This window comes from Didymosphaeria variabile (assembly GCF_027946475.1).
Source record: "Didymosphaeria variabile strain IMI 356815 chromosome Unknown scaffold_7, whole genome shotgun sequence".
NCBI lineage: Eukaryota > Fungi > Ascomycota > Dothideomycetes > Pleosporales > Didymosphaeriaceae > Didymosphaeria > Didymosphaeria variabile.
Window position 1 is genome coordinate 1364402 of NW_026611626.1, and position 24020 is coordinate 1388421.

At 53.9% G+C, this 24020-nt stretch overlaps 4 protein-coding genes across 4 annotated transcripts; 3 read left to right on the forward strand and 1 right to left on the reverse strand.

Moving 5' to 3' along the window:
- Nucleotides 1-940: 940 nt before the first annotated feature.
- Nucleotides 941-5702, forward strand: N0V89_009592 (uncharacterized protein; the record flags this gene model as incomplete). Its single annotated transcript, XM_056218343.1, has 2 exons — nucleotides 941-5531; nucleotides 5650-5702. 2 exons carry the CDS (start codon nucleotides 941-943, stop codon nucleotides 5700-5702), a joined length of 4644 nt encoding a protein of 1547 aa, XP_056067608.1.
- Nucleotides 5703-5728: 26 nt separating this feature from the next.
- Nucleotides 5729-8280, forward strand: N0V89_009593 (uncharacterized protein; the record flags this gene model as incomplete). Its single annotated transcript, XM_056218344.1, has 2 exons — nucleotides 5729-5735; nucleotides 6803-8280. 2 exons carry the CDS (start codon nucleotides 5729-5731, stop codon nucleotides 8278-8280), a joined length of 1485 nt encoding a protein of 494 aa, XP_056067609.1.
- A 931-nt stretch (nucleotides 8281-9211) lies between these two features.
- On the forward strand, nucleotides 9212-9954 carry N0V89_009594 (uncharacterized protein; the record flags this gene model as incomplete). Its single annotated transcript, XM_056218345.1, has 2 exons — nucleotides 9212-9216; nucleotides 9297-9954. 2 exons carry the CDS (start codon nucleotides 9212-9214, stop codon nucleotides 9952-9954), a joined length of 663 nt encoding a protein of 220 aa, XP_056067610.1.
- Nucleotides 9955-10776: 822 nt separating this feature from the next.
- On the reverse strand, nucleotides 10777-13060 carry N0V89_009595 (uncharacterized protein; the record flags this gene model as incomplete). The annotated part of the gene is made up of 2 exons (XM_056218346.1): nucleotides 10777-12733; nucleotides 12870-13060. The coding sequence occupies 2 exons, from the start codon at nucleotides 13058-13060 to the stop codon at nucleotides 10777-10779; spliced, it is 2148 nt and encodes a 715-aa protein (XP_056067611.1).
- Between the last annotated feature and the right edge of the window lie 10960 nt (nucleotides 13061-24020).

A 24020-nucleotide genomic window follows, 5' to 3' on the forward strand; every position in this document is an offset into this window, starting at 1 on the left:
GTTACTTTAGTACTCCTTGCCATGTATTTGGCTCTTCTTGTTTATCTGTTTTCACTTTGTTATGACTTTACGAATAACGAATTTCAATTCTCCGCGGGGATACAGGGCGGCCGGATACATGGTCGGCGGAGCACAAGGGCATGTATGGACTGGATTCGGGATTCAGGAAAGGCATTTGGATGATGTAAAGCTTATACATTGCCCGGGCGGGCTGTTCCATTTGGTAGCGTGCATGTTTGTATCTCTTTCGTGTGTTGTTATATTCGATGACGGTCCAATGTAGATAGTACCGTCCATCGCGACTAGGCGAACGAAGTATAGATAGAGGTTAAAACAGATGTTGAGAGGAGAGAAATGTGTTTGTGTTCTACTAATGTAACCGTCATTCCAGATAATGGACATGCGCATTGGTGACCTCTTCTAGATTAGCCAGAAGCTTGCTAATTAATAGAGGTTTGACGGATCGAATGCTACATCGCATGTCCCAGGGTTATTCAGGCTACATTGTATGATAAGTCCTCAAGACTTGATAAGAAATGCGGTCGACTTTCGCATTTACTTGCAGGATATGCGGGGGGTTTGCTTCGGCGAATGGGCGCTCTATGAATAGCCATTCGCAGTGTTTGCGAGCAACTTCACATGCAATAGATGCAAGTGGAACTGCCTCCGCAATGCGTCTTATCAATCAATGACCGTCAGCAACCGAAATCGCAACGAGCACTCTGACGACATGCGTTCAACGCTCCACCCCTGGTGCGCACGGGCCTACAACAACACGCGAGGCAGGCGCGTTTCGTTGTCACTGCAGGCAGGGGTACGAGTATCGCAGCGCTCACCAGCTTCCCAAGCCCCAGCACGCCTCTAATCATGCTGATGGCCACGTCCCGGAGGACTCAACACACACGCGACGACACTCAACCTAACGCGCCACCCGCCCGCTATGGCGTCCGTAAACGACGATGCGGCCCTGTCGACGGCTGATGCGCCGCAAACACATTCGCTAGAACCGAAACCCTCTCTATTTGTACTCCAATCCGCACACGAGAAGGGCCTGACGTATGATATATCCGACGCTGAAGATGTGCGATCGTTCGATACCCCCGACGCCGACCTGCCTCCACTACCTGCCGACGATGAAGACAGCTTCCTCCAGCCCGACAACGTTGGAGTCAGCCAGATCCAAGGCGACGATAGCGCAATCATGGAGCGCCGACTTATGGACATGGAGTCCAGCTTTCTCATTGAGCCCGAAGCATCAATCACCGCAGACGCTCCAACTCGCGCAGCAGCTGGCGCGGACGACACTTACCTGTTTGGTGGCTCTCCTGGGCACTCGCGACCAACGTCCAAAGCAGGCGAAGTCGAGAAGAAGGCGGAACCACCGACTCCATTCCACGACTCTCACGAGGGCGACTCATCCATCCTATCAAACGAGCCACCAACGCCTGCAGGCGCTTACAAGACACCAGCAGTACGACGGTCGGATATCACCGACGACTCAATAGACTCTGGCATCTCCACATCCGACGTTATGCCTTCGTCGCCGTCTGCTGACGCTGCAAGGCGACGCAATAAGTCATCGGAAAGGACAAACGAGGAACAATCCGAGCAAGATATTTCGGTCTTACCCGAATTGCCCGAATTGCGACCCCCAAGAGAACACGACGATGCCCACCGACCAACTTCGAGTGCCTCTACGGTGAAGGCACCACCGGACTTTACCGCTACCACTGGTGAAGATGAAGATTCTTCATTCACGGAAGACCATGAATTCAGTATGGAGAACGTGCAGTCGTCTATATCGCAAGCCCCGACCACTGCTTTGAAAGTCGGAAAGCGGCCGAGCTTCTTGTCAACACGCACTTCTAGCCAGCGATCATCGCTGTCTTCCCTAACCAATCTTTCCAACATTTCTGGGGACAATGGTAGTACCGTCAGTCTCGGGGCAGACTATGCTCTACAATCAGGCGGCTCAGCACCACGCTCTTCCGGCCCGCGCAACATCGAACTTTCAAGATTACCAAGTCTTGGGAGTATTGCATCTTCAATGTCTGGGTATAGTGACACCAACCCCTGGGATAAGATGCGAAGCATCAGTTCAAATTCCCTCTCTGGACTTCTACACCAGGACACCAGCTTAGGACCATTGGAGGAAGAGGCGCCTGGTTCCACAACCCCTCCAGAGACCCCACGTGCTCCAAACGTAAAGATAGTTCCTCCTACCGATACGGTCATCGCTAGGCATGTTCAAGGCATCCAAGTCCCGGATACTGTCGCGCGCGAATTTCGACAAAAACATGGCGATTCGCCGAAAAAACGACACATGGCGACTCCTTACACTCGAAACAAGCATAATTTGACACTCAAAGAACAAAACAGTAAGATTGACAAGTTGAGCAAAGAGAATTTCGACCTCAAGCTCAAGATTCATTTCCTTGACCAGGCGCTCCAAAACAGGTCCGATGAGAATGTGCAGGAAACGATCAATAAGAACGTACAGCTGCAAACGGACCTTGCGAATGAGAAGAAAGAAAATCAGTCACTGCGCAAGAGACTCCGCGATCTGGAGAGGAGACTGAAAGCACATGATGATGGGGTGACGACCAAAGAGCCAACTAGTGGGGATGAGGAGGATAGGAGTGACGGCGATCTGTCAAGATCTGCGCTCGAAGAAGAAATTGAGTTCCTGCGAGAGCGCCTGGAGACAACAGAAACGACTATAGAACAATGGAGAGAAGAAGCGTTGCAAAAGGAGGCCGACAACAGACGCATGGCCGACTACATCAGAACCATGAACGAAAAGGGTGCCTCGGATGATTCGGCCGGTGTCACCGAGGCCATGAACATGTGGAAGGAAGATTTCGAAAACGAACGAGCGCGGCGCGAGCAAGCGGAAAGTCGATACGCGCAGGCAGAAGCTGAGCGCGATCAGCTTTTGAAAGAAGTGCAGCGCCTCCGTGAAGACCAATTTCCGCAACAACAGCAACACTCTACGACCAACAACCACATCAGACACGTGTATAGCAATCGACACCTACGTACAACAATAACCACCCGCTCGAATGCCGGATCAGATGTCAACGAACAACAGGCTATTTCCTCTATGGGTGGCAGTAGCGGTACGTTGGTGGAGCATTTACAGGTTGACAACGAGAAGCTACAGCGTGACCTTCACGCTCAAGCATCGATGCTCACTTCTCGTAACCGGGAAAACCAGAGATTACGAGAGGAGAACGAAGGTCTCAAACTCACCATTCGAAGAGGCGACGTTCATTCCATTGCGGGCGACAGCATTCTAGAACGCTCAATTTCCCGCAATCATCAACGGTCTGTTTCACGAGGTAGTAGAGACACGCGTGTTACTCAAATTAGCGACCCTGCACGTGATCAAGAACGCGACGACCTTGAAGCCAAATGCGCGTCTCTCCGCGATGAACTTTCCCAGACGAAGCTTCAGTACAAAGAGCTTGATGACCAGCTTATCGGACATCTTGACCTTCTCGAGCAGACCGAAGTCAAGGTGCAAGAACTCCAAAGAGAGCTCGATGCTTCTACTGAAGACTTGCAAGCGCTGTCGAACGAACGAGATGAGATTCTTCAAGGTCTAGAAGAGAAGGAACAGGAATGTGAAGACGTCAGGCAACAGGCGCTATCGACAATCCAAAGGCTCGAAGCAGAGATCGAGCAAAAGGAGCAAGAGTGCAATCGTCTCCTTATCGAGCTTGAGAACATCACCGAAGATTTCAATGCATTGCAGCAGGAGATGAAGAGTGTCAGTGAGAGTCTAGTGCAACTTGAGGACGACCGGGACGCCAGCATGCGCAAGATTCAGCAGCTGGAGTCTGAGCTTGAAGACGCGAATCAGGAGCTGGTCAGGCAAGACAAACTTCTTGCGGACGAGAAAGCCAAAAATGAGAAGCTCGACATACAGCTTGAATCCTGTCAAGGCGAGATTGATTTCCTTCGCGAAGAACAGGAGGGCGATAAGATCAAGATTGGCGAGCTTGAATCGATGCTCAACGCAGCACAGATCACGAATCAAGATGAGAAGGAACGATATCGTGAATTGGAAGAGCACATCGCCGAAGAAAGACGTCAACGTGAGGTCTTGGAGACTCAAGAGAAACAAGAGGTTGACAAGGTCGTTACCGAATTGAACACACAGCTAGCGAAGCTGAAGGACGAGAACAGAAAACTTCGCAAGAGTCTTTCGGGTAAAGAAGTCGAAGCAGCTCAATGGAAGCAGCGGCTAGACGAGCTTGAGGGCAATCTCCGCGATGCCCTAGGTAACCTCAACGGTACCAGGGCTAGCTTGTTGAAGGTAAGTGTCGCCTCCATAACGGCTCGGTTCAATTCTAACAGCGAGGTGCAGGACGTCCAGAAACTACAGCGTGACTTTGAAGCCACTCAGCAAGAATTGGATAATTCAAGGCAAGATCTCGCAGAAAAAGACAGGCTTCTTCGCAACCGGGATGCGCTACTGGAAAGCACCGGCCTGGAAAGTCGCCGCTTGTCTGATATGCTCGAGAAGGAGCGACAAGCCCGCCGACAGGACCAGACCTCTTTCGAGAACGCCAAACGCGGGCATCAGTCCGTTACTAGGAGCATTCAACAACACGAGACGAGGGTGCTAGAACTTGAGACGCTCCGTAGCCAGGACCGACAGAAACTACACAACTTGGAGAAGAAGTATCGCGACGAGCTTCTGGAGCGGAACAACTTGCTTTACGCTCTCTGGAATCGCCTTTCAACTCTGTGTGGTGGGGAGTGGGCGCGCAACCACAGCCTCGTTAATGGCGAGTTGCCGTCCATGGAGGTCATATCCAAAAACATCCAAGGATTCAACAAGAACATTATTCTCGCAGTAAAGTACGTCGAAGGCATCATCGGCGGCTTCCGCCAGCGAATACGCAGCCTAGAGAAGGATCTTATTCGCGACTACCAAACACTCGAGCATACCCTCGATGTTAGGATAAAACGTCTCGACCAGGTCGAAAAGCTAGTACGCGCACAACGGGACTCCATCGGCCGACCGAGCACCGTCCGCGGCGGCATTGTCGAACTCAACACGCAGGAGCTTAACAAGCTCCGGCAGGAGAACAAGACCCTCCGTACAGAGGTGCAGACCCTCCGCGCCATTCAGGTGACAACCCAAGTCTCACCAGGAGGCTCCCGCGCCGGCTCCCCCAGCTCCAAGCGCGCCAGTGTGGCAGCAACGCTACTTCGCCACCACTCCACATCCGCCGTCGAAGGCATTCAAACCCAGTCGCCAGATCATCCGTATCCGCAAGCCGGGCCTCTGCAACACAATGAGCAGAAATGGATTCACAGGCTTAAGGAGCTGGAGCGGCGACTGAAGGCTGAGCGTGAGGCGAGGCTGTTGGATCGCAGCGGTGCGAGGAAAAGACTCGAGCAGAAGGTCGAGGAGAACGCTGAATTGCGGGGTATGCTTGAGAGGGAGCGCGAGCGAAGTGGGAGCATTGTTCAGTCTGTGGCGGGTAGCCTGGCGGGCAGCCGGAGCGCCAGTCAGAGTAACTTGGGGCATGGAGAGGATGTGTATTAGTATTGCATTGTCTGGGGTGTTCTTGGCGTTTTGTGTGGTTGTGGTTATGAGGCGCGTCGTTCTTGGTATGTGTTATGTATGATCAGCTGGATGGAGCAGGAATCACTGGAGCAGGACCGGCGTCTTCAGTATGTTGTAGGGTATTGGAGACGGAGTGCACGGAGAATGCCACGTATGGTGTGCTAGGGTCAATGATGGAATCTTCATGATGCAGCGCGTGCATGGGCATACGGTGTTGCGTCACAACGTCAAAGAAGATGATGATTTGGTATGGTATGTGCAAACTACTCCCTTCCTGGTATAATTTTGCTCTGTTGCAGCATAAGATTCAAGAGCCTTCATGCGAGCACTACTTAGCCGCGGCAATTACTGTATCTCGACACCTTGATACCACGCGTGTTTAGCGGTATAGGATGCGGCTACCTAATTGTCGCACTTAACCTCGATTTCTCATCCAGTCAGCCATTCTTTCACTTGCAAGTCAACTACCCCTAGCGCCACTCTCACCGACACCTCCAACCTTCAGCACCTCGCGATGGATCGCCCGGTTCACGCAGCCACTTCCTTCGATAATTTACACATTACCCTAGCACCACGGCGACTTCAAACAGCCAACTAGGCATCGGGCATCCCTCCTATACAGGCACAAGCGATTCCATACGGAACGTTGGGCTATCGCCACCACATCATCTTTTCATGAGACTACCATCTTGGAGAAAGATCACATATACCTTATATCACTCACTCGAAACCGTCTTTTTACTTCCTTTACCTACGGCTTCTTTGTGCCTTCTTCTTCTGGTGTCTAGGTGTCACGCGCATCGACCAATTCGAAGGCCACAGGCCTGTCCTCTTACTAAACACCCTCAGATCGGAAGCGATCCTCTCGCGACACTGTAAGTCGCTTTGGCTTCGAGTGTCCCCCTTTGCGTGTCACGGTGTAAGAGACGCGTCGCTGTGCACGATATAGACTGTACGATCGTCAGTAGAATTCTAATTCAAGCTCTAATATGTCGCCATCTTCTCATAGCAGACATCGATCCAGCTCCACTCGGAGATCGACACGTCGTGGTCCATCGTCTTCATCTGTATCTCACGGCAATCAACAACGACTTTCCCTCCACTTATTATCGACGCCGCTTTGGGGCCCTGCACTTTGGAACAATCTCCTCGCTGCTAGACCGCAAGGGCACAGAGAGCGACCTGCTACGCCGCGGAGCCTTCGCAATAGAACGCCAGCTTGCTCCAGCGAGGGCTCTGGCTCAAGCAGCGAGGAAGAGCGCAGCAGTATCACGGTGAGCAAGACTCAGACAAGGCGGCCGAACACGCCGGAAAGACGCCAGCACGGATCTATTACTTTTGGTGAAGGAAACGAGAAGATGCTGAAAATTGCACAGGCTAAGGCCCCTCCGGTAAGTAAGAAGCAAGGTACAACGCAGTCACAGAGCTCAACTAAGAAGAAGAAGTCTGTCAGACCCGTCGTTCCGCACAAGAGGAGCACGCCGCAACATAGAGGAGAAGAATCTAAAGAGCGCCCTTCTAAGGTACAGAAGACTAATCAAAGTGGTGCCAAGCCTATTACGTCGAAGGGGGGATCATCTCTAGCGCCAATATGCCTCGAGGACGAGGATGACGATACATTATCAAGACAACTTGAAACCGCGCCGAAGATCAAGAAAAACGAGGTAACAGAGGGGAAGAGCTTCTTTCAAGGACTTGGTGTACGAAATTCGCGTAGTACTTGGTCATTCGCGGGGAACTCTAATCAGGGTACGGTGAACACTAGCGAAGACGCAGACCTAATACCGTCACCCATGACTCCCGGCGAGCAAGCTACCAGATCGGCGTCTAAGAACTTCAGTCAATATCAAAAGAGCATAGCGGGCTCAGATCCATATGCTAAGCGAGTAGCACAATTGGAGAGTGAGCTGGCAACATGCAAACGAGACTACGAGGCTAGGATCGAGACTATGAAACTCGAGAACGATGCCAAGGTGCGACGAATGCAACAAGACCATGTCTCTATGATGGCGGAATTGCGACGCGAGCATGAGGCCACAACGCAACAGACTATGCAGGACCGTGAGACTCAGATCAACAATATGCGACAGGACTACGAGACAAGATTGCATCAAAGTCAGCGTGAGCATGAGTCTCAAGCAGAAGCACAGAGCCAAGAAACCAAGACAACTCTTGATGATATCCAGCGCACGATTACGGAACAAGACGGCGAGAAGGTCCAACAAATCACCGTACTGCAAACGGAGAATCACTTGCTTAAAGATCGGCTCAAGGTAGAGAAGGCCGCTCATGAGCAACTGATAAAGGATCTCGACCAAAGAGAGGTGTTTGTGGATACGGAGGAGTCTGTTAAAGCCCTAGAAGCAAAGAACGCCACATTGAGTCAAGAGATCGAGACGTTGAAACGGCAAAGAGACCAGTATTCTCAAGAAGAGTCGCCTACTCCAACGCACTCCTCGTCTCTCCACGCCTCTGACGAGATGAAGACAACAAACGTCCGCAAAATGTTCCTCAAGATCAAAAGGAAACACGACACTCTCATTACGGTCAGCAAAAAGATTCACGATGTCACCATCAACATGGATTTGGCTGCTTGGGGTGAATTCGGCAAACACATCAAGGACTTGCGCAAAGCCATGGAGATCAATGGGGACGAGGACGGCGGTGCAAGTCAGAGCAATGAAGGAGACAGATAAAGTGCAGTAGGGGAATTCTGGGCTTCGTGGATACTTGGCAGTCTCATCATTATTGCAATTACGCCGCAGATGTACATCAATCGTTTCAGATACAAAGTCCGAATCGGTGGCAAGCACGCGGCGCGGCGTAGCTCGGATCAAGTCTGAGTTTCTCGAATCAAGGTTGATCTTAGTTGTTCTATTCTAGTTCCCTTCTCTTGCACTTCAGTTGACGACATGGATTGTCAAGGATTGAATGTTGACAGAATCCGGGGCACATTCTACCGTGGAAAGAAATTGGGCCGGATTCCATGCTCTACGCTTGGACTCGAAGATCTGACGTGCACTACAGGTTTTGAGCTAGGATCGAGAGGCAGATATAAATGATGCTAATCGGTCTAGGGTCGCAGAAAGTTGGTTCAGCGGTGGCCATTGGTGCGCTCTTCTGGGGGTAAGCTATTGCTCTGGCTAGACACCTCCCTCAGCATCAACAACCAATCCATGCCTTGGATGAGACCGGATTCTTAGTCGTTGTGAATACTCGTGAAGGGACAAATGAGGGGCGACGAAGCCCGTCTCGAATCTTGTACACAGCGACATCAGATAGGCGCAATCGAGTCTTTGGTCTGGAGATACATGCCAACAGTACTTTTCTCGGGAGAGAAGTGCTGTTCAGTACTACGTCGTGTCTGTCCGTCCAAGGTTGGTAGCGTCGGGCCCTTTTGTGGTGACGTCGCCAAACGTCATCACGTGAAGCCTGCACCACCGGGCAACGCAACTTCCGTCGTGCTGTGCATGTGTGTTGCCGGCTCTGCGGCCGAAAGCCTGTCACTGGCCGTGGCGCCATAACAAATCTGCAAGGCTGCGACATACCATGGTTGAGTTCTGGTTGAGCTTGCTGTCCGTCCTTTGTTCATGTTGCAGTCGACGCAGCCGGTGACCAACAGTGACGATGTTGTACTACCCACGGTACACACTGCGCGTAGATGCGCGTAGAATTGCGTGTATAAGATTGCTGCGTGCGTGCCGTCAAACAGTCCTGGAACCGAATCAAAACTTCGATACGTCAAGAACCTCTATCTGACTCTAAGAATGAGCTCACCCACCGATTCCTACAGCGCCCGCCGCCGCCCCTACGATGGCCCTGCCGATAACCCCACCTACGACAAGAGGGATCAAACTGGCCTCTTGACACGCTTCATCCCAGACAAGCTGAAGCACGGCCGCTTCTACCGCTGGTTTCTGCGCTTCACGCGCGTCCTCCAGTTCTTGTCCTCCGTCATCTCCCTCGGCATCTTCTCCCAGCGTCTCTACAAAGTGTACCGCCTAGTCAACTCGATCAAAACCCGACGCGGCGTCAACGGCGCTTTCGGCGCCGTCGAAGGCATTCTCGCCGCCGCCGTGCTATACACACTCATCTCCATGCTACTCGGCTGCATCAAGAAGAGCGCTAACCCCGGAGGTCGCGTGATGCGTTGGTTGTGGGTGCTGCTGGACGTCCTGTTCGTCGGAGCCTTTATTGCCGTGACTGTTCTCACGAGGCCGAGTGGCGGGCTGGCAGGCGCGAAACACTGCTATAATCCTTCGCGTCTGGGTGGGAATAATGGAGGCAACATTACAGGCCAGACGGCGAGTCGGGATGACACTTGCAATCTGCCTTGGGGGACGTTTATACTAGCTATTGTCAGCACGTAAGTTGATGCACCCAATCTTCGACAACCCAATCACTTTAAAACATGCTAACAAGCTTTTGAGGCAGTGTCTTGCATGCTATCACGGCTGCATTCCATGAGATTAAGGATCAGCGGAAGAAGAATAGGCTTGGTCATGAGAAGGGTGTGCAGCAGCAACACGCTAACGGAGCCAATGGTCAACCTTAGTGGTGAGGACTGATGAACAGATTGCAATCACTTGGTTACGGAGCAGATGGTTTGCTCATATGAGACATCTAATGGTTTTTGATAATTTTGGATGATAATACTCCTGCTAATGCGTTGAAACCATGTGCACCTCAGTACGCGGCGCCTTCGTGAATACTTCCGTAACGGATGCGCATGTCACATCTTATACCCATCGTCTTCCGTGGTGTCACCTTCGGCATTCCTAAGGGTCATGTCTCGTGCACCGGCTATATCGACATATGCTCATAGTCCATACAGCTTCTGTTTGACAGGGCGACAGCTCCAAGGAAGTATATTGCAAGGTCGTTAAGCGAAGCATGCAAGTCTGCCATAGGTATGTTTGTCGTGGTGGCAACGTGGTAAGGTTGAATGGGAAACGACTGGAACATGGGATGGTAGAAAATGAGGATGAATGCTCAATGAAGATTTAACGCCGAAAAACTCCGATATATGTTGCCAAATGCATAAGTGGGACTCCGAAAGAGAATGCTGATTGCGATGCCAGGCCGATCGAGAGTGTCGATACAGAAACTAAACCCCGAGCGCCATAACCTGAGTCGCTGAAACAGCACCCTCACTTCTGGTCATTGCATGGTTCCAGGTGTTTCTCCGTCTGTCACACGCTCTCATCAACTACCCTCCCAACGAAGCCCTCTAAACCAGCAAGGCCTTTCTCACCCCTCTCAATGCTTCCACTCAAACCAGGCCGTCCACCAGGCATAACGAGCACCTTTGCATCATCCTCTACGAATTCTCTGCCCCCAATGAACTGGAATTGGACAATCGCGGTCACGGCTGTAGCTGCGGCACCGCCTCCACTAGCCCCATCGCTAGGATCGCTAGCCGAATCATCATCAAATCCAAATCCAAAGCCGAATCCTTCATCTTCTAGCCCCGCATCAGCGTGATGTGGAGTCATAGTCTCGCTTGTCGATAAGATCGGTGTCACCGAAAGTACTTTCGATGGGGCTCGCACGCTAGCGAAGAAAACCACAACGGCACTGCCGACGGTCAAAGCCTTGGCATTGTCTGTTTGTGGTCCAGTGAATTGGACAGTAATGTTCTTGCGCGCTTGAGGATTCTGGTCGGAGAGGATCATGCCTTTCCTGATCCGGGTAGTGGCAGGGCTTGAGATCGGAGCATGGATGGGTACTAGCCCAAGGGTACCGACTTGTCCAGAATGTAAAGTGGAGACTGGCAGTCTGAGATTGCGCAAGGACGTGACATGAACCTTTCGCCATTCGAATAGCGGGCTGGAAGCGGTGTGCGTGCGAGCAGTGGATCTCTTCTGTAGAGCACCTGGATATGATCGCGATGTTGGGACTGGTGAGTTACGGACGGATAGCCTTCCACTTCCTGAATCACTATCATCTGGGCTTGTGTCCATGGGGTACGGTCCAAGCACAAGCTCGTCCCCGATGTTCACTTCGCCGGAGCTCAGGTGACCGCCAACGATTGTCGGCTTCACGGAGTCATTCCGTGACGCGTGAGTCGCATATACGTCTTCGACATGGAACAAAGGTTTGCGAGGGACCGAAGGGGGTGAAGGAGCTGCAGGCACAGGCAGCGTCCGAAGAAGCGCATGAAGCTTGCGCAGCCCTGTGCCACTGAGCGCACTAGTGAGGATTATGGGAACGACTGCTAAAGGTGCCGTGTCGAAAGCCTGTGTGACGCCCTCTGCCTCCAGTAGATCATCAGACGAAATCCTCTCAAGACTAGCATTCAGCGGTGGTGTAGAAGGGTCGGCAATGATCCGTCCTGTTCTACCAGCATCTCTCAGAGTGGAAAGCACCCTTGTGAGGACGCTCTTGAGGCCAGCCTTCTTGGCCAAATCATACTTCGTGATAACGATCAGAAGTGAAAGTTCCAACGACAGACACAGGCGAAGCAGCTCGCCCGATAGGTCCAGGTCCGCAGTAGAGGAGGTAAGGTTGTCCCTTGAGCCTGACGATGAGCTGTCCTCAACGTTATCTGCAGGAATACAGAGTAATGTGTAATGGGGATCCCAACCGACTAAGCCACGAACCGTAGTCCGCCGAAACCGAGGGTGGCCTGCAGAATCGGTAAGGAAAACCAGTCTACCCGCTGTTAAAGATTCTGTAGATGCGTGAATGTCGGTCCACGACAATATGTCCGTACCACCATAGTTGATGATCTGTGAGAGAGACCTGTCCCCGTCCGGATCAAGTAGATCCCCATAGCCGATCAATTCCTGTGTGATAGAGCTCGTCACTCCGGACTCAATCTCGTGCCTGTGCTTCAGGAGACTCAGACGGCTCTTTCCTCGGCCGTTGTCGAATGTGCCCGTCGAGAGCGTGCCAAGCAGACTGGACTTGCCGGACATCGTTGCACCCGCCAGTGAGACACGAAGTTGTGGTAAAGATGCATGCGCAGTTGGATGCGAGCTTTGATCGTTCTCGTCCTTGTGATCTTGTTTAACCAAGAGCTGATCTGGATGCACGTATGCTTCGGCGACCAGTAGCCTCGATTGTCGCGGTATACCGCCTTCTACCCACTCGCAATCACCGACGGCTAACATACGCACTACGTCGACCTGGCAACCCAAACTAGCTCTGAAAGGAGGTAACATAGTCAGCTTCATTCATATAAGTGTAAGTGGTCATCCGCGGGAATTGACTAGCTGGTGATGCCTAAAGAATTGGAACAATACTCCTACTTGGTCAACTCTTGAGAAAAGGGCAAACTTACGCCATGGCACGAAGATTATTCAGGGACTCTTCCATCTCGTCCTCAGCAAGACCAATCAATTCACCATCGTCAGCGACACCAATTTCGTAAAGCGCACCCTTGCTCTCTTCCAATCCAGGATACAATCGTTGAGGCATGACAGGGCCAACAAGATTTGCCTCATCCGGGAATTGAAGCTGGACCCCGGCCATTGATGAAGAGCCATGGTGTGGACACGATTGCTGCAGGCGCCACAGCATTTGAGTGGTGAGTTGTTCCAGACGATGCTGCCGGCTTTGAGTAGCGCCCAACGGTGGCGATGTGTTTGAATGTAAACTATGGGCGGATTGCTTGCCTGGTGCATAACTGTCACTCCTACGCAAGGGTCCAGAAACAGGGCGTCCAGTGCTGGCGCTCGTGAATGATCTACGTTTGCGAAGCAGCAAGTGTAGCTTGTACTCTGTAGGTCCTTCCTGTGGCTCAGCCTCAAGTCTCGTAATCGTGCTGTAGTCTACCGTAGCCGAAGCTTCATCATCTCTCCTCTTCTTGGAAATGAGAAGCGGTCCGACACTCTTAGGTTTCGGAGTGAGTGTTGAGCGTGGTTGCTGCTCTGGAGGTGGAGTCGCCCTCGCCCAAGGGCTAGAAACCCTCGGAGGGTCCGGATCAAATGTGAATATGGATGCCATCATGGTAGTCCCAACTACAGGTTTTCCTGATTAGGGGGTTAGGGCAGTCGTGATATTAGCTGCTCAAGGGGTGTGGTACCGCCGCCGCGTATAAGAGTTATTTAGAGACGGTTTTATTGATCGCGAGTTCGTGTGTGAATAGTGTGTCTGAAAGAGTACAACCATTGAGGGAAACATGGTCACGGATGTTGGACGCAAGCGCGGGCTGTTTCTCTGTCAAGCGGGCAATGTGGCCACGGTTTCTGGTGGCGACCGTACGCTGGAGCAAACGATCTGCCTTGACAAGCTAGATCAGAGGCATTGTAACATTGTTGTTCGTGATAGCGATTGAGGATGATGAACGACGAGCGCCTTCGCTGACGTGGTTGAAGTGATGTCGGTTTTAAGAGTCAGCGGAGCGGGAAGCCGCCGCCAAGACGTTTCTGCTTTAGGCAGGTCACGTGTGAATATCGGTACCTACCTACCATACTTGAGTACCCACATAATCTGGGCAGCCGTTGAGTCACCGGACGCCCTTTTTACCATGATCGTATCCGAGCTGGAAGGGCCATGCAGAGGAAACCTACTATCGAAGGCCCACTGCGCCTGCTCATGTCAACCATGATGTGGCATGCAAGCGAGGCGGAGCGGGGATACGATAAGCTCAATGGCCGGTGGAGCAGGCTGGAGTCACCAAGCGAGGCGATGCTTGAATGCAATCAAGGGAAGTCTAGCTCAGGCGTCTGTGTGGAGCGAAAAAGATCGTTCCCTGGAAAGCGTACGTCCCTTCCGAGGTCTGTATATCAGAGTGCCTATGTCAGGTGAGGATGCAGCGTGTGAGAGAAAGTGAACCTAAGGCACCATCAGTCGCGGTGTTATGTGCTTTCCGAGATTCGCATGCTCGGGGCGCAGCAGGCCAACAGCCACGCATGCAGAAGCCATGAACGTAAATGACGGAAGGTGTGCCTCGTTATCCTCACTCGTGCGAAACGCACGAGACAACTGGACTGTGTCCAATTCGGTTGCGAGACGGAGGTACCCGTGCCATACGACACACACTAGGGAACCCTCCCCGCATTCAGCGTTACCGGTCACACTGCATACATTCGTGGGATGGTTGCAGAATTCCAACCCCAAATATCGTCTTGACAACGCGAGGATCCCTAGCCCACAGCTCAACGCCTCCGAGGACCCGGTACCTGCATGTCTACATGTTTTCGCATCCGAGTGAGCCCGCGGTAGCTTTAAAATCGCATCGTAGTCCTGCCGCGTTGACAAAACGCAAGCACGAGTCGCAAGGTAATTGAAACGGTTATCCCTCGTCACCGAAGGGCAGCGCTATAGCTCGATACACTGCATCTTTTGAGTGACTCGGGACTTCATATTGCGGATTTGGGTGGGGACTCGCTCCAGAGCCGAGAATCAATGTACTAAAGATCTTGCAGTTGCCAGCACGTCTGGTCTACAACCACGCCTCTGCACTGCATCAAAGTGCTTCTTCATGGAAATCGTACTCACTATGCTACTACACTCAAGCTAAATGTCACTCACGTTGCGAAGAATCCCGTCCTTCGTCTCGAATGTAAGGGTCTCGTGCATGACAGTATATGCAACGCACACCGATGTCGTGGAATCGCCTTTGACGCCACGTGTAGCGACCATCAAATTTACGCTGGGCAACAGGACATGGAAAAGGGATGTTGTCAAGCTTCTGCACCCATCTTCACTGGTGCAGTTCGGCAGTCAGACCCGTCACTGCCGCCCGTCTTTACAGGTCCCCTTTGACAAGGTTAGAGAAAGAAAAGCACAATACAAGTCAGTATCGTGTCAAAGTCATCTTTGTGATGACGCGAAAGGCCAACACCACGCCGTACTGATGAGATCTGTCTGACTACCCTCGTATATGCCGGGCAACGATGTCGCGACAAGGGTATGAACGATCGCGCAGACGCGGGTACAGTCATCTAGCACGCGAGACGGAGAGCCCGAGCAGCCTCGCCCAAAATTGCTCTGATGGTGCTGACCATGTGCGATTGCGCAGTACGAATGCCTGTCTTCCTGCAAAGTGCGGTCAATTGAAGGTTTCCCAAAGGATCAAATAGATTCGCATCTTGATGTTCCTCCCGTGGAGTCCTTCCAAGGAACGTTCCAGGAGCATGGCGGGGGTAGGCGGCACAGTGGCCTCAGGCGGACGTTGGCCCCCATATTGGCGTGCGCCGGCTCCTGTGCAGCGAACCCACCCACCGGCCATGGTCCGATTTCGAAAATTACCGGCCCGTAGTGCAAAGTCCGGCAAAATGACGGTATTGATGGCACGCGAATATCGGATCAACATGCTGTAATTTCTTCGAAAGAAAGCTCCGTCAGTTGAAGTTGACACTATGACGAAAGATGTCAAACGGGTAAATGCTCAAACTTGATTGAAGATCACGCTCACAACCAGATTTCGCCAGATGTGGTCACCTAAACGCCCTCGCACGGGCTGACCTTCAGGCCATCCATGCTACATTCTCCGGGGTCTAATGTGCGACCGGGGCCCAAGTAGTGTCTTGGCTGCAGCATAGGCCATGAGCAACGTTGTGGGTACCGCTGGTAGCGCGGTCAAGAACGCTACTGCAGGAGTGGTCAGACAACGCCATGCTTCATGCACGATGACTCGACTGAAGCTTCGGGCCGTGCAAGCGACGCAACAGACAAATGGGCACACTGCAGCTAACCCTGTGGAGAGACTGTCATGAGACAGCCTCGCGGGACCGCCATCGTAACACAAAGACGCAGCCCTACAACGTGTCCAACATGGCTGTTACTTTCTCTCGGGCGTTGGCCTCATAGATGGTCCAATGTCTCTTCTGTCCGATATTGACCTCGTCCTCGTCTGGTCGACATCGAGAACCAACATCCAACATGATTCGCTCGCAATCTCCTGCGTTTCGAGAACCTTGCCCTGTTCACGTGCACTTACGAAGGCCTGTCCTGTCAAGGGTCGAACGCCATCCTTCCCGCACAGCCGTCCCGCAGGGATTCCTGTTCAGGGATCCCATATGCCTGTCAGCGAATTCGTCAAGCTCATGTCAGAACTCTGTTATAACTGCGGCACGGTCTACGAGCGGACCATTCACGTCGCAGACCGCTCCTGACAGCGCTCTCGTAGAAACCCATGTTTCCCGATCTTACAGGGCACACAGTCGCCATGTAAAGGGCGGTGTAAGATGCGAATGCGTCGTTGTAGACTGTTTATCTCCTGTCGGGTCGAAGCTGGAGTGTTCGGTAAAGCAAAGTCAAACACGCTCGGCAAGATACTGCTCTAGATCATTAGGTGGAGCCGTTACCATTGATCGACTCCAAGTTGAGACAGTTGGGAATACTAGTCTACACCGCGCGCTATACTGTGTAGGACTTTCGCCAGAGTGATCACCGCATTGCGCGTCGGACGGAGCTCCGCGACCGAACGCCAGGCTTGAGTGGCGACGTCTGTGCCCGTGCTCGCGGCTCGTACGTTTCCACATTGAGGAGACTAGCCACAAAGTGAAGGAGGCCTTAGCTCTGCTGTGTCATTGTCTCATTGTCTCTAGCTGATCAAGACAGTGACAATTATAACGAACGAGATCATTTCGCATAGTATTACCCGACCTTCTCAAAGGGGCTCATGTGCCTCATACTGAACAAAAGCGTTTTCGCCCAGGTAGGGCATCGCCTCAACCTTCCCTAGCGCAAGAATCTTGGAAGGGTACCACATCCGGCCCCAGGGTAAAGTACTCCAAGGCTTGAAGCGAACAAGACCGATCAGTCAAGCCTCGAAGCAATCTGCGAGCGCGACCACGCTTCTCAGGGTACCCCAGCACAGAGTATAAATTTAGCTTGCCGGCCCCCCGGGCCATGTGGGGAAGAAAGGATATCCCCGTCGCATCGGAAATCGGCTTCATTGGCGCAAGGTACCGTTAGGTCCGGTTCCTCGCGGTACCTTATCTCCCTCCGCGTTCATGGTAACGTGACCTCGCAAAGCAGGCTCGAATTGTAGGGCTCCACACGTCAAGCCACATGCATTTTGTAACCCGCCGGAGGTGACAGTGACCCGCCCCCCGTCGGGTGGCATGGCAGTAATGACTCTCCAGAGGTTTACACAGTATAGATCATCACTGTCGAATCATCGATGACATAGGTGGCAGGCTGGGCCGATGCATAGCAAGGCGCAACTGCTACGGAAGTTTGACAGACATGCATGGATGTCATCGTCTCGATGCACTGCACTCATCGCATTGCGCATGACTCGGTGATGCAGAGCAAATCTCAGTCGTGCAGACCTCCGTTCGGACTCATCGTCGGAGTATAACTCAGCAATGTACGGGGTCTCAGGTAGAGACGAATTGATCGGTGCTGGGTTCCCACGTTTGGCAACACGAGGCTTCCCGCCCCAAACCGTCCGCCACGAGCACACTTGGTCCCTGACCGTCCATGGTGTGCAAGACTGACTTGGACACGCTCACGTATAGCACCGAAAGGCGCAGACAATGGTCCGAAGGTCTCGCGCTTTTGCACGCCCGTCGCGTGGACTAGCCCACAAGGGTATTCCATTTCCTGTCCTCCGTGTACCAGCACAGAGGTCACATCGCGCGCTACTGGATGGAGGAAAAGACTGGCGAGGACCCTGTAAGCGCAACAGTTAGCGTGACACGGCACTGGTACCACACTCGAGCCCGAAGAGTGACATTCCAGGCCAAGGGTACGGCCAAAGACTGCTCACGTCAAAGTGCCACTTCGGGTAGTAATGTCGCATATTTGCATATCCTCGTGCTCCTATTGGCGCGAGGGCGCTCCAGCTACAACACAAACACACTGCCAAGCAACGGGGCCGCAGACGGCGGAACATGCCGACCGGCGTGCGACAGCGGCATGACTCTGGCGAACCGCCCAGTCGGGGCGGTGAAAGAGAGCCATGACTACGTATTTGTCTTCTGGAGAGCGAGCAAGCCACCGAGAGCACGCGCCCAGCGATTGGTGCGTCAGTCGACCGCGTAAGCCATCTCTCGCCCGTAACCCTGAGCCCTTTCGCGCGACTGCGCGAGCCCTGGTGCTGGGGCGATAGCCTGCGACCCACACGGCCCCTCCACGGCTCCTCCATGCGCCCGTCTTCCTTCCCTTCATCTCGAGTCTGTTCGTCCCGCAGGAACTTCCCCATCGATCCAGAACAGTAGGAGAAAGAAGCTTCTTTGGGGGGCAATCTTCAGCGCTTGAGTTTGCCTGGCCCAACATGGTATTTTGCGCCTGTGCGCCACAATGAATAATACATATCCGAATGAGAAGCGCAGTAATACAGATGGTATGAACTGGGGGTTAAAAATAAATTCGCACATGCGCAGAATCGCTGTGATGATATCGCTGCAGAAAACAAGACTCCGGTCTCTTATGCATACATCGTGTCTTTCGTCGTCGCCGAAGCCCGCCATTGCCTTGCGGCGTCTGAGGCGGATTTGTTGTTGTGCAGACATGAGGTGGGGGGGGAGGCAACAGCGCAGTGGGCGGCTGACGCTTGCTGGAAGGAGGGCCATAACATCTTCACCTCCATTCTCACACATCCCCCCCTTGGGAGCCTCTTGGTGGCCAACGCCCGAATCAAGGACCCCATCGAGCAGTCATGCTCACGATACGTCTTGGGATTGAAATGAGGCTCGCGGTCAGCCCGAGCCAGTCATGCTCAGACTTACCGCTTACCTAGTCGAATCTGACGTCCTTCGTGCTTTGCATTTTTCGTGCGCCATGTGGCCATTCCTGGCGGTTGTGCGCGTGAACTCAGCGCCGCAGCGCGGACAGTAACTCTTTGCAGCTGTGCCAGACTTCTCACGCTGGTGTCGTAGGAGATTGCTGAATGTGGAAAACTGACGGCCGTTGCAGCCGTGCTCCCAACATTGAGGCTTCGGTCGCGAGTTTAGTATCCGAGGCATTGGTCCATTCGTCTGGCTTTGGTTGGGCGTGGTCCCAGGAACAGGACCGGCGCTGTGCGGTGCGAGGTGAGGCGAGTGCTCGTAAGAAGAATAAGGTGCTGGTGAAGTAGTAGATGGGTATAATGTGGTCGGGAGTGGTGTGTATTCGTTCATGCTGTAACTGCTTGGTGGGTATAGTGGAGGCCTGCTTTGCTGTTAGTTGAGTCCAGAGTTGCAGGAACCCTTTCGCCTACGGTGGGTAGCTTGGAGTGTTGCTGCCTAACGATGCAGCGGGAAGCGTTGAGTGTATCGCAGGGTAGGAGTACCCCTGGGGAGCGGAACTGAGCATCGGTGACGGCTCACCCGAGTGTGCAGCATAGTTCAACGGCGCCGGACTTGTACGAGTAGGTCCCATTGACTGTTGGTAGGGACTCCGTGGCAGAGATGGTTGGTAAGGCGGCATTGCCGACGACTCGGTTGATCTTCTTGATTGAGGATGCATGCTGGGGCTGGCGGTGTAAGTAGGGGCATAAGAGGCCGACGTAGCTGATTTAGGATCGGTGTAAGGCTGGCTCATCGGCGGGTAGCCTGTTCTGGTCAGTCGTCCGACTCTCGTACGGTGGGGTCCACTGCTTACTAGGCGATTCCATGTTCGGAGGAGATCCATAGTGGTGCTCCATACCGTACGGTGCAGGCGCCATCATGAACCCCAGAGTGCTAAAATGGTGAGCTTGAAGTGGGTTTCCGCGAAACGAAGCCGTACCTCATGTCTTGTAATTCAAGCGAAGAACCGTGAGGTGATTCGAGATTGTCGAACTCGGTCGCAGTGTGACTTCCTGACAAGGAGGGTAGTGGTGAAGGAAGAAGATCAGCCGGTGAGCTGGGTTGGACTTGGTAATTCTCAGGCTCTGGTGGTGGAATGGACACTAGCGCAGAGGATGCGTCACGGGGCGAGTGGTAGGCGGCAATATCAAGAGCTTCTTGGAGGAGCAGATTCGAATGCGCTAGGTCGGCGGGATGAGAAGTGCTGCTACGTTGCAAGGCGTGGTCGAGGTTGGGGTTCCAAAGGTTGAGGTGTGCCTCCTGTGCCGGGTAGCTGGTTGATGTGCGGCGGTTTGACGGTAGAGTTGCGGCGCGGCGAGAGCGAAGACCCCGCAACTGCGGAAGCTCGGGCGGTTGGATGGAGAGATGTTGGTCGGCGCGGTTTCTAAGGCGTCGTGAGATGGTGGTCGTCTTTGGCTGTGGTGGTTGTGTGGGAGACCGTGGGGTCATGATCAACAGGATGGAGCCGTCATGTGTTTAAAGGTCGAGCGGTGTGGGGGTAAACATACAATTGGGTTCCTGCATTGGCTTGAGCCTATGTACGAGGTTTATAGAGCAGCCCTATGGAGAGAAGCTCGCAAGGCAGACTCGGGAGCTTGGTCTTGCTTTCTCGAGGTGGCCTGCGCCATGCCCGGGGTTGCTGGCAGGTATATACGGGTATAGGGCCCTGAGGCCCAGTAACATTACATCTGCGAGGCCAACAGTCCCATTCCCGGCAAAGCGGCTGGCACTGGTTGGTGCCTTGACGGATTGTCATCCCAGGCGGCCGTGCGGCCAAGCTCCCGACCGTTTAGTGTCACAGCGCTCCAGCGCCCAGCCCTTGCCGCAGCGAGGGCCCCGGACACGGACGCTGCGAGACGGTGCAGTTCGTCCCAGGACGCGGTGATGAGAGGGGCGCCGCCATGTGCTGCTCACAGGACGCGTGCCGATGCGGCCCTCGACGACGGCGACCTTGGCTGCAGGCACCGCGTGCGTCGAGGGCGTCGAGGGCGTAAGCGTGGCCGCGGGCGCACATGCGCTGTCCTCTGCCAGTCCCCCAGCGTGGCCGTCCACGGCTGTAGCGCGTGCCGCTGCCGTCGAGCGGGTGCGATGCTGTTGGTGGCGAGCATGGGGCGTCGCAGCAGGCGAACGAGTCTGGCACCGGCTCGAGCATAGCGTCCCAGGCCCGCGCGAGCAGCTAAACTCAACTGCGGAAACAGTCGCAACGAGACGAGGTCGCGCGAATGGCGCGTGCGAGAGTCGCGCCCGTCTAAGCCTCGACGTCGCTCGCGCTGGTCGGGTCGTCGTGCGCTGGGGCGGGAGCTTCCACGCCTGGGCCGCTGCTGCTGCTGTACATGGCCGTTGAGAAGGCGTCGTCCTCCCGCCGGCTGGATGCTGGAACAGCCGCTTCGATGCAGCTTCCAGAAGGCCCCGAGCGGTGACCCTCCCCTGCTATGCGGGTGCCACGCGCTGCTGCAAATGGGGCCTGTCATACGACGCGACCCATGACCGCCTGGGGCATGGCTGAGAGGTGAGGCCTGAAGAGCACCGCTAGACTTTCCGCCCCGGCCGCGATGCCATGCTGAGTCCGAGCCGCCGTCTTCGTTAGTCCGTGGGGGCCGTCGCGAGCGCAGTGGACACGGTGACCTGCAGAGTGCAGACGACGTCGTGGACCTTTTCCGCCGCAGTGGGCGCTTGTACCGCGTCCGCATTGTTCGACCTGCGCGCCTCGCACCTAGCGCCTGGAACCGCACGTGACCCGCGCCTGAACGAAGTCCACCCGTGCCTGCTCTGCGTGTCCGTCTCCGCCGGCCGCCCGTCTTGCTGTGTCGTCTGCGTTGCCAGGCGGTGCGGCGAGTATGAAACACCAGAGCGTGCATCGTGTTGGATCATCGCCATGTCTGACGTGATGCACAAGCTTGCTTTCTGCTCCGTCTCATTGGCTCCTGCACCACTCCCCCAACGCACCTCTTCACGCTTTGTTTCGTCTCGACATTCACCCTGCGAAGACCCGCCCTTGCGGATCTTGGATCCTACCGGCCAACTTCCATGGGCACCAATGCCCATGTGCCCAAGACGCAGTGGGTCCTGGAGGTCGACCGCTTGCACTCTCTATTATCCGCTCCTCGAACGACACCGACGGACACTAAAACGCCGAGCATTCGCCCCTAGGAACCTAGGAACATACGTCTAGCGCTGGACATTGTCGTTGCGGCCGAGAATAGCAACGCAGGGCGCTGCGCGTGGGTAACCGATAGTCAAGCTTCATCCCACGATCGATGCCTCGCCGACTAAAGTACTTCCCCATGATGGCATCGGAAGTTTCGTGATCCTGGGTCGATCCCGTATTAGAAGTCCTGACGGTGGCATCCGTACCATGGCATGATTATCGTCGACAAGAGGCGCAGTCACTGACGGCTTGCTCAGGAGATAGGTTGCGACACGCGCGGGATACTTCTGCTTGCGGCAGTGCACAGTGCGCACTCCGCCCGCATCAATCCAACCAATGCCATGCACTCGTTCGTTTGTTTCCTACACCCACTTGTTGACCCCAAAACTATGTGTGTTTGGACCACTTGTGTCCTGGGTGCGGGGGGCCTGACATGCGACCGTTAGGCTAGGACCGTTGTTAGGAAGCCAGAAGAAAGATGGCGCTTGGCTTTGCGTTGCGTCGAAGCAAGCGAGATTGTTCCTCTGCTATTATAGCCCGCCCGGGTATGGCTGGAATGCTCGGTAATGTTCTAATCGCAATACAAGCCAAACATAGTGATAATTACATCGTGGATAGAGGTGGCCGCAAACTATGCCCAACACCTATTGCTACCAGGACAAGAGTGCGAAAAGACAGCATGGCGGAGATGATTCGTCCTCAACATATCAGTTCGCGGGGGAATTTGCATAAAGTGAAACAGGGATATCTGGGTTTTTCTTACATGAGGTCTGAGACCTCGCAGTCGAACTGTGGCTCATCAGTGCGCTGAAATAGCCCGTATAGCGAAGCTTTTGATACCGTACGGTGATTGCACCACGATGGCGCCACATCGACTACCCAATCTAACGTTCAGGTCCAACCACTCTCTATGGCATGATGGCGTCCATGGACATGGGAGCAGACAACGTGGCCATTCTCAGCAACTCCGTTGACAGCGGTGCTCGGCGTATCACCTACATGCAGCTACATAATGTTCATTTATCCAGCGCTTAACAATTGGCCATGTAGTACGCTCGGGCACTTCACCATGCTCTGGTATGCAGGTGACCCTTTCTCGGATCCCTCCACCCGGCGGTTTGGAGCGACCGACAAGTAGCGGAAATCGCCCCTGAACGCTAGCATGGCCTACCCTTCTTGTCTTCACACGTCTTGCTGTCCCGAAGTACAAATTACGACCAGTCCAAAGGATTCCATCCCAGCCCGCGCGGGCGTCGAGCATCTATGGCCCGAGCCTCTTAGCTACTTCCAAGGCGGTTAGTCACGCACCACTGCCATGGACTGGTTGGAGAAGAAGTCGGCGTTCAAACTTTACCCACGGGGAAGGATTAGCATGGCGATGTGTGGACTGTTTTAAAACGCACGAAGCAGTCCTGCACGGGGCCGGCCCATCTGGCCCCTCACTTAGCTCTGCCGCGCACGGCACGACAAGCGTTGCTGTTGGAGCAGCATCGCTACTAACGCCTTTCCGGTATATTCCTTCGAAAATCTCTCAGTATTCCATGGACATGTCATTGTTAAAGACGGTATGAGACCATCCATGACTCGTGGACATAACGCCTCGTTAACGTGCCATCTG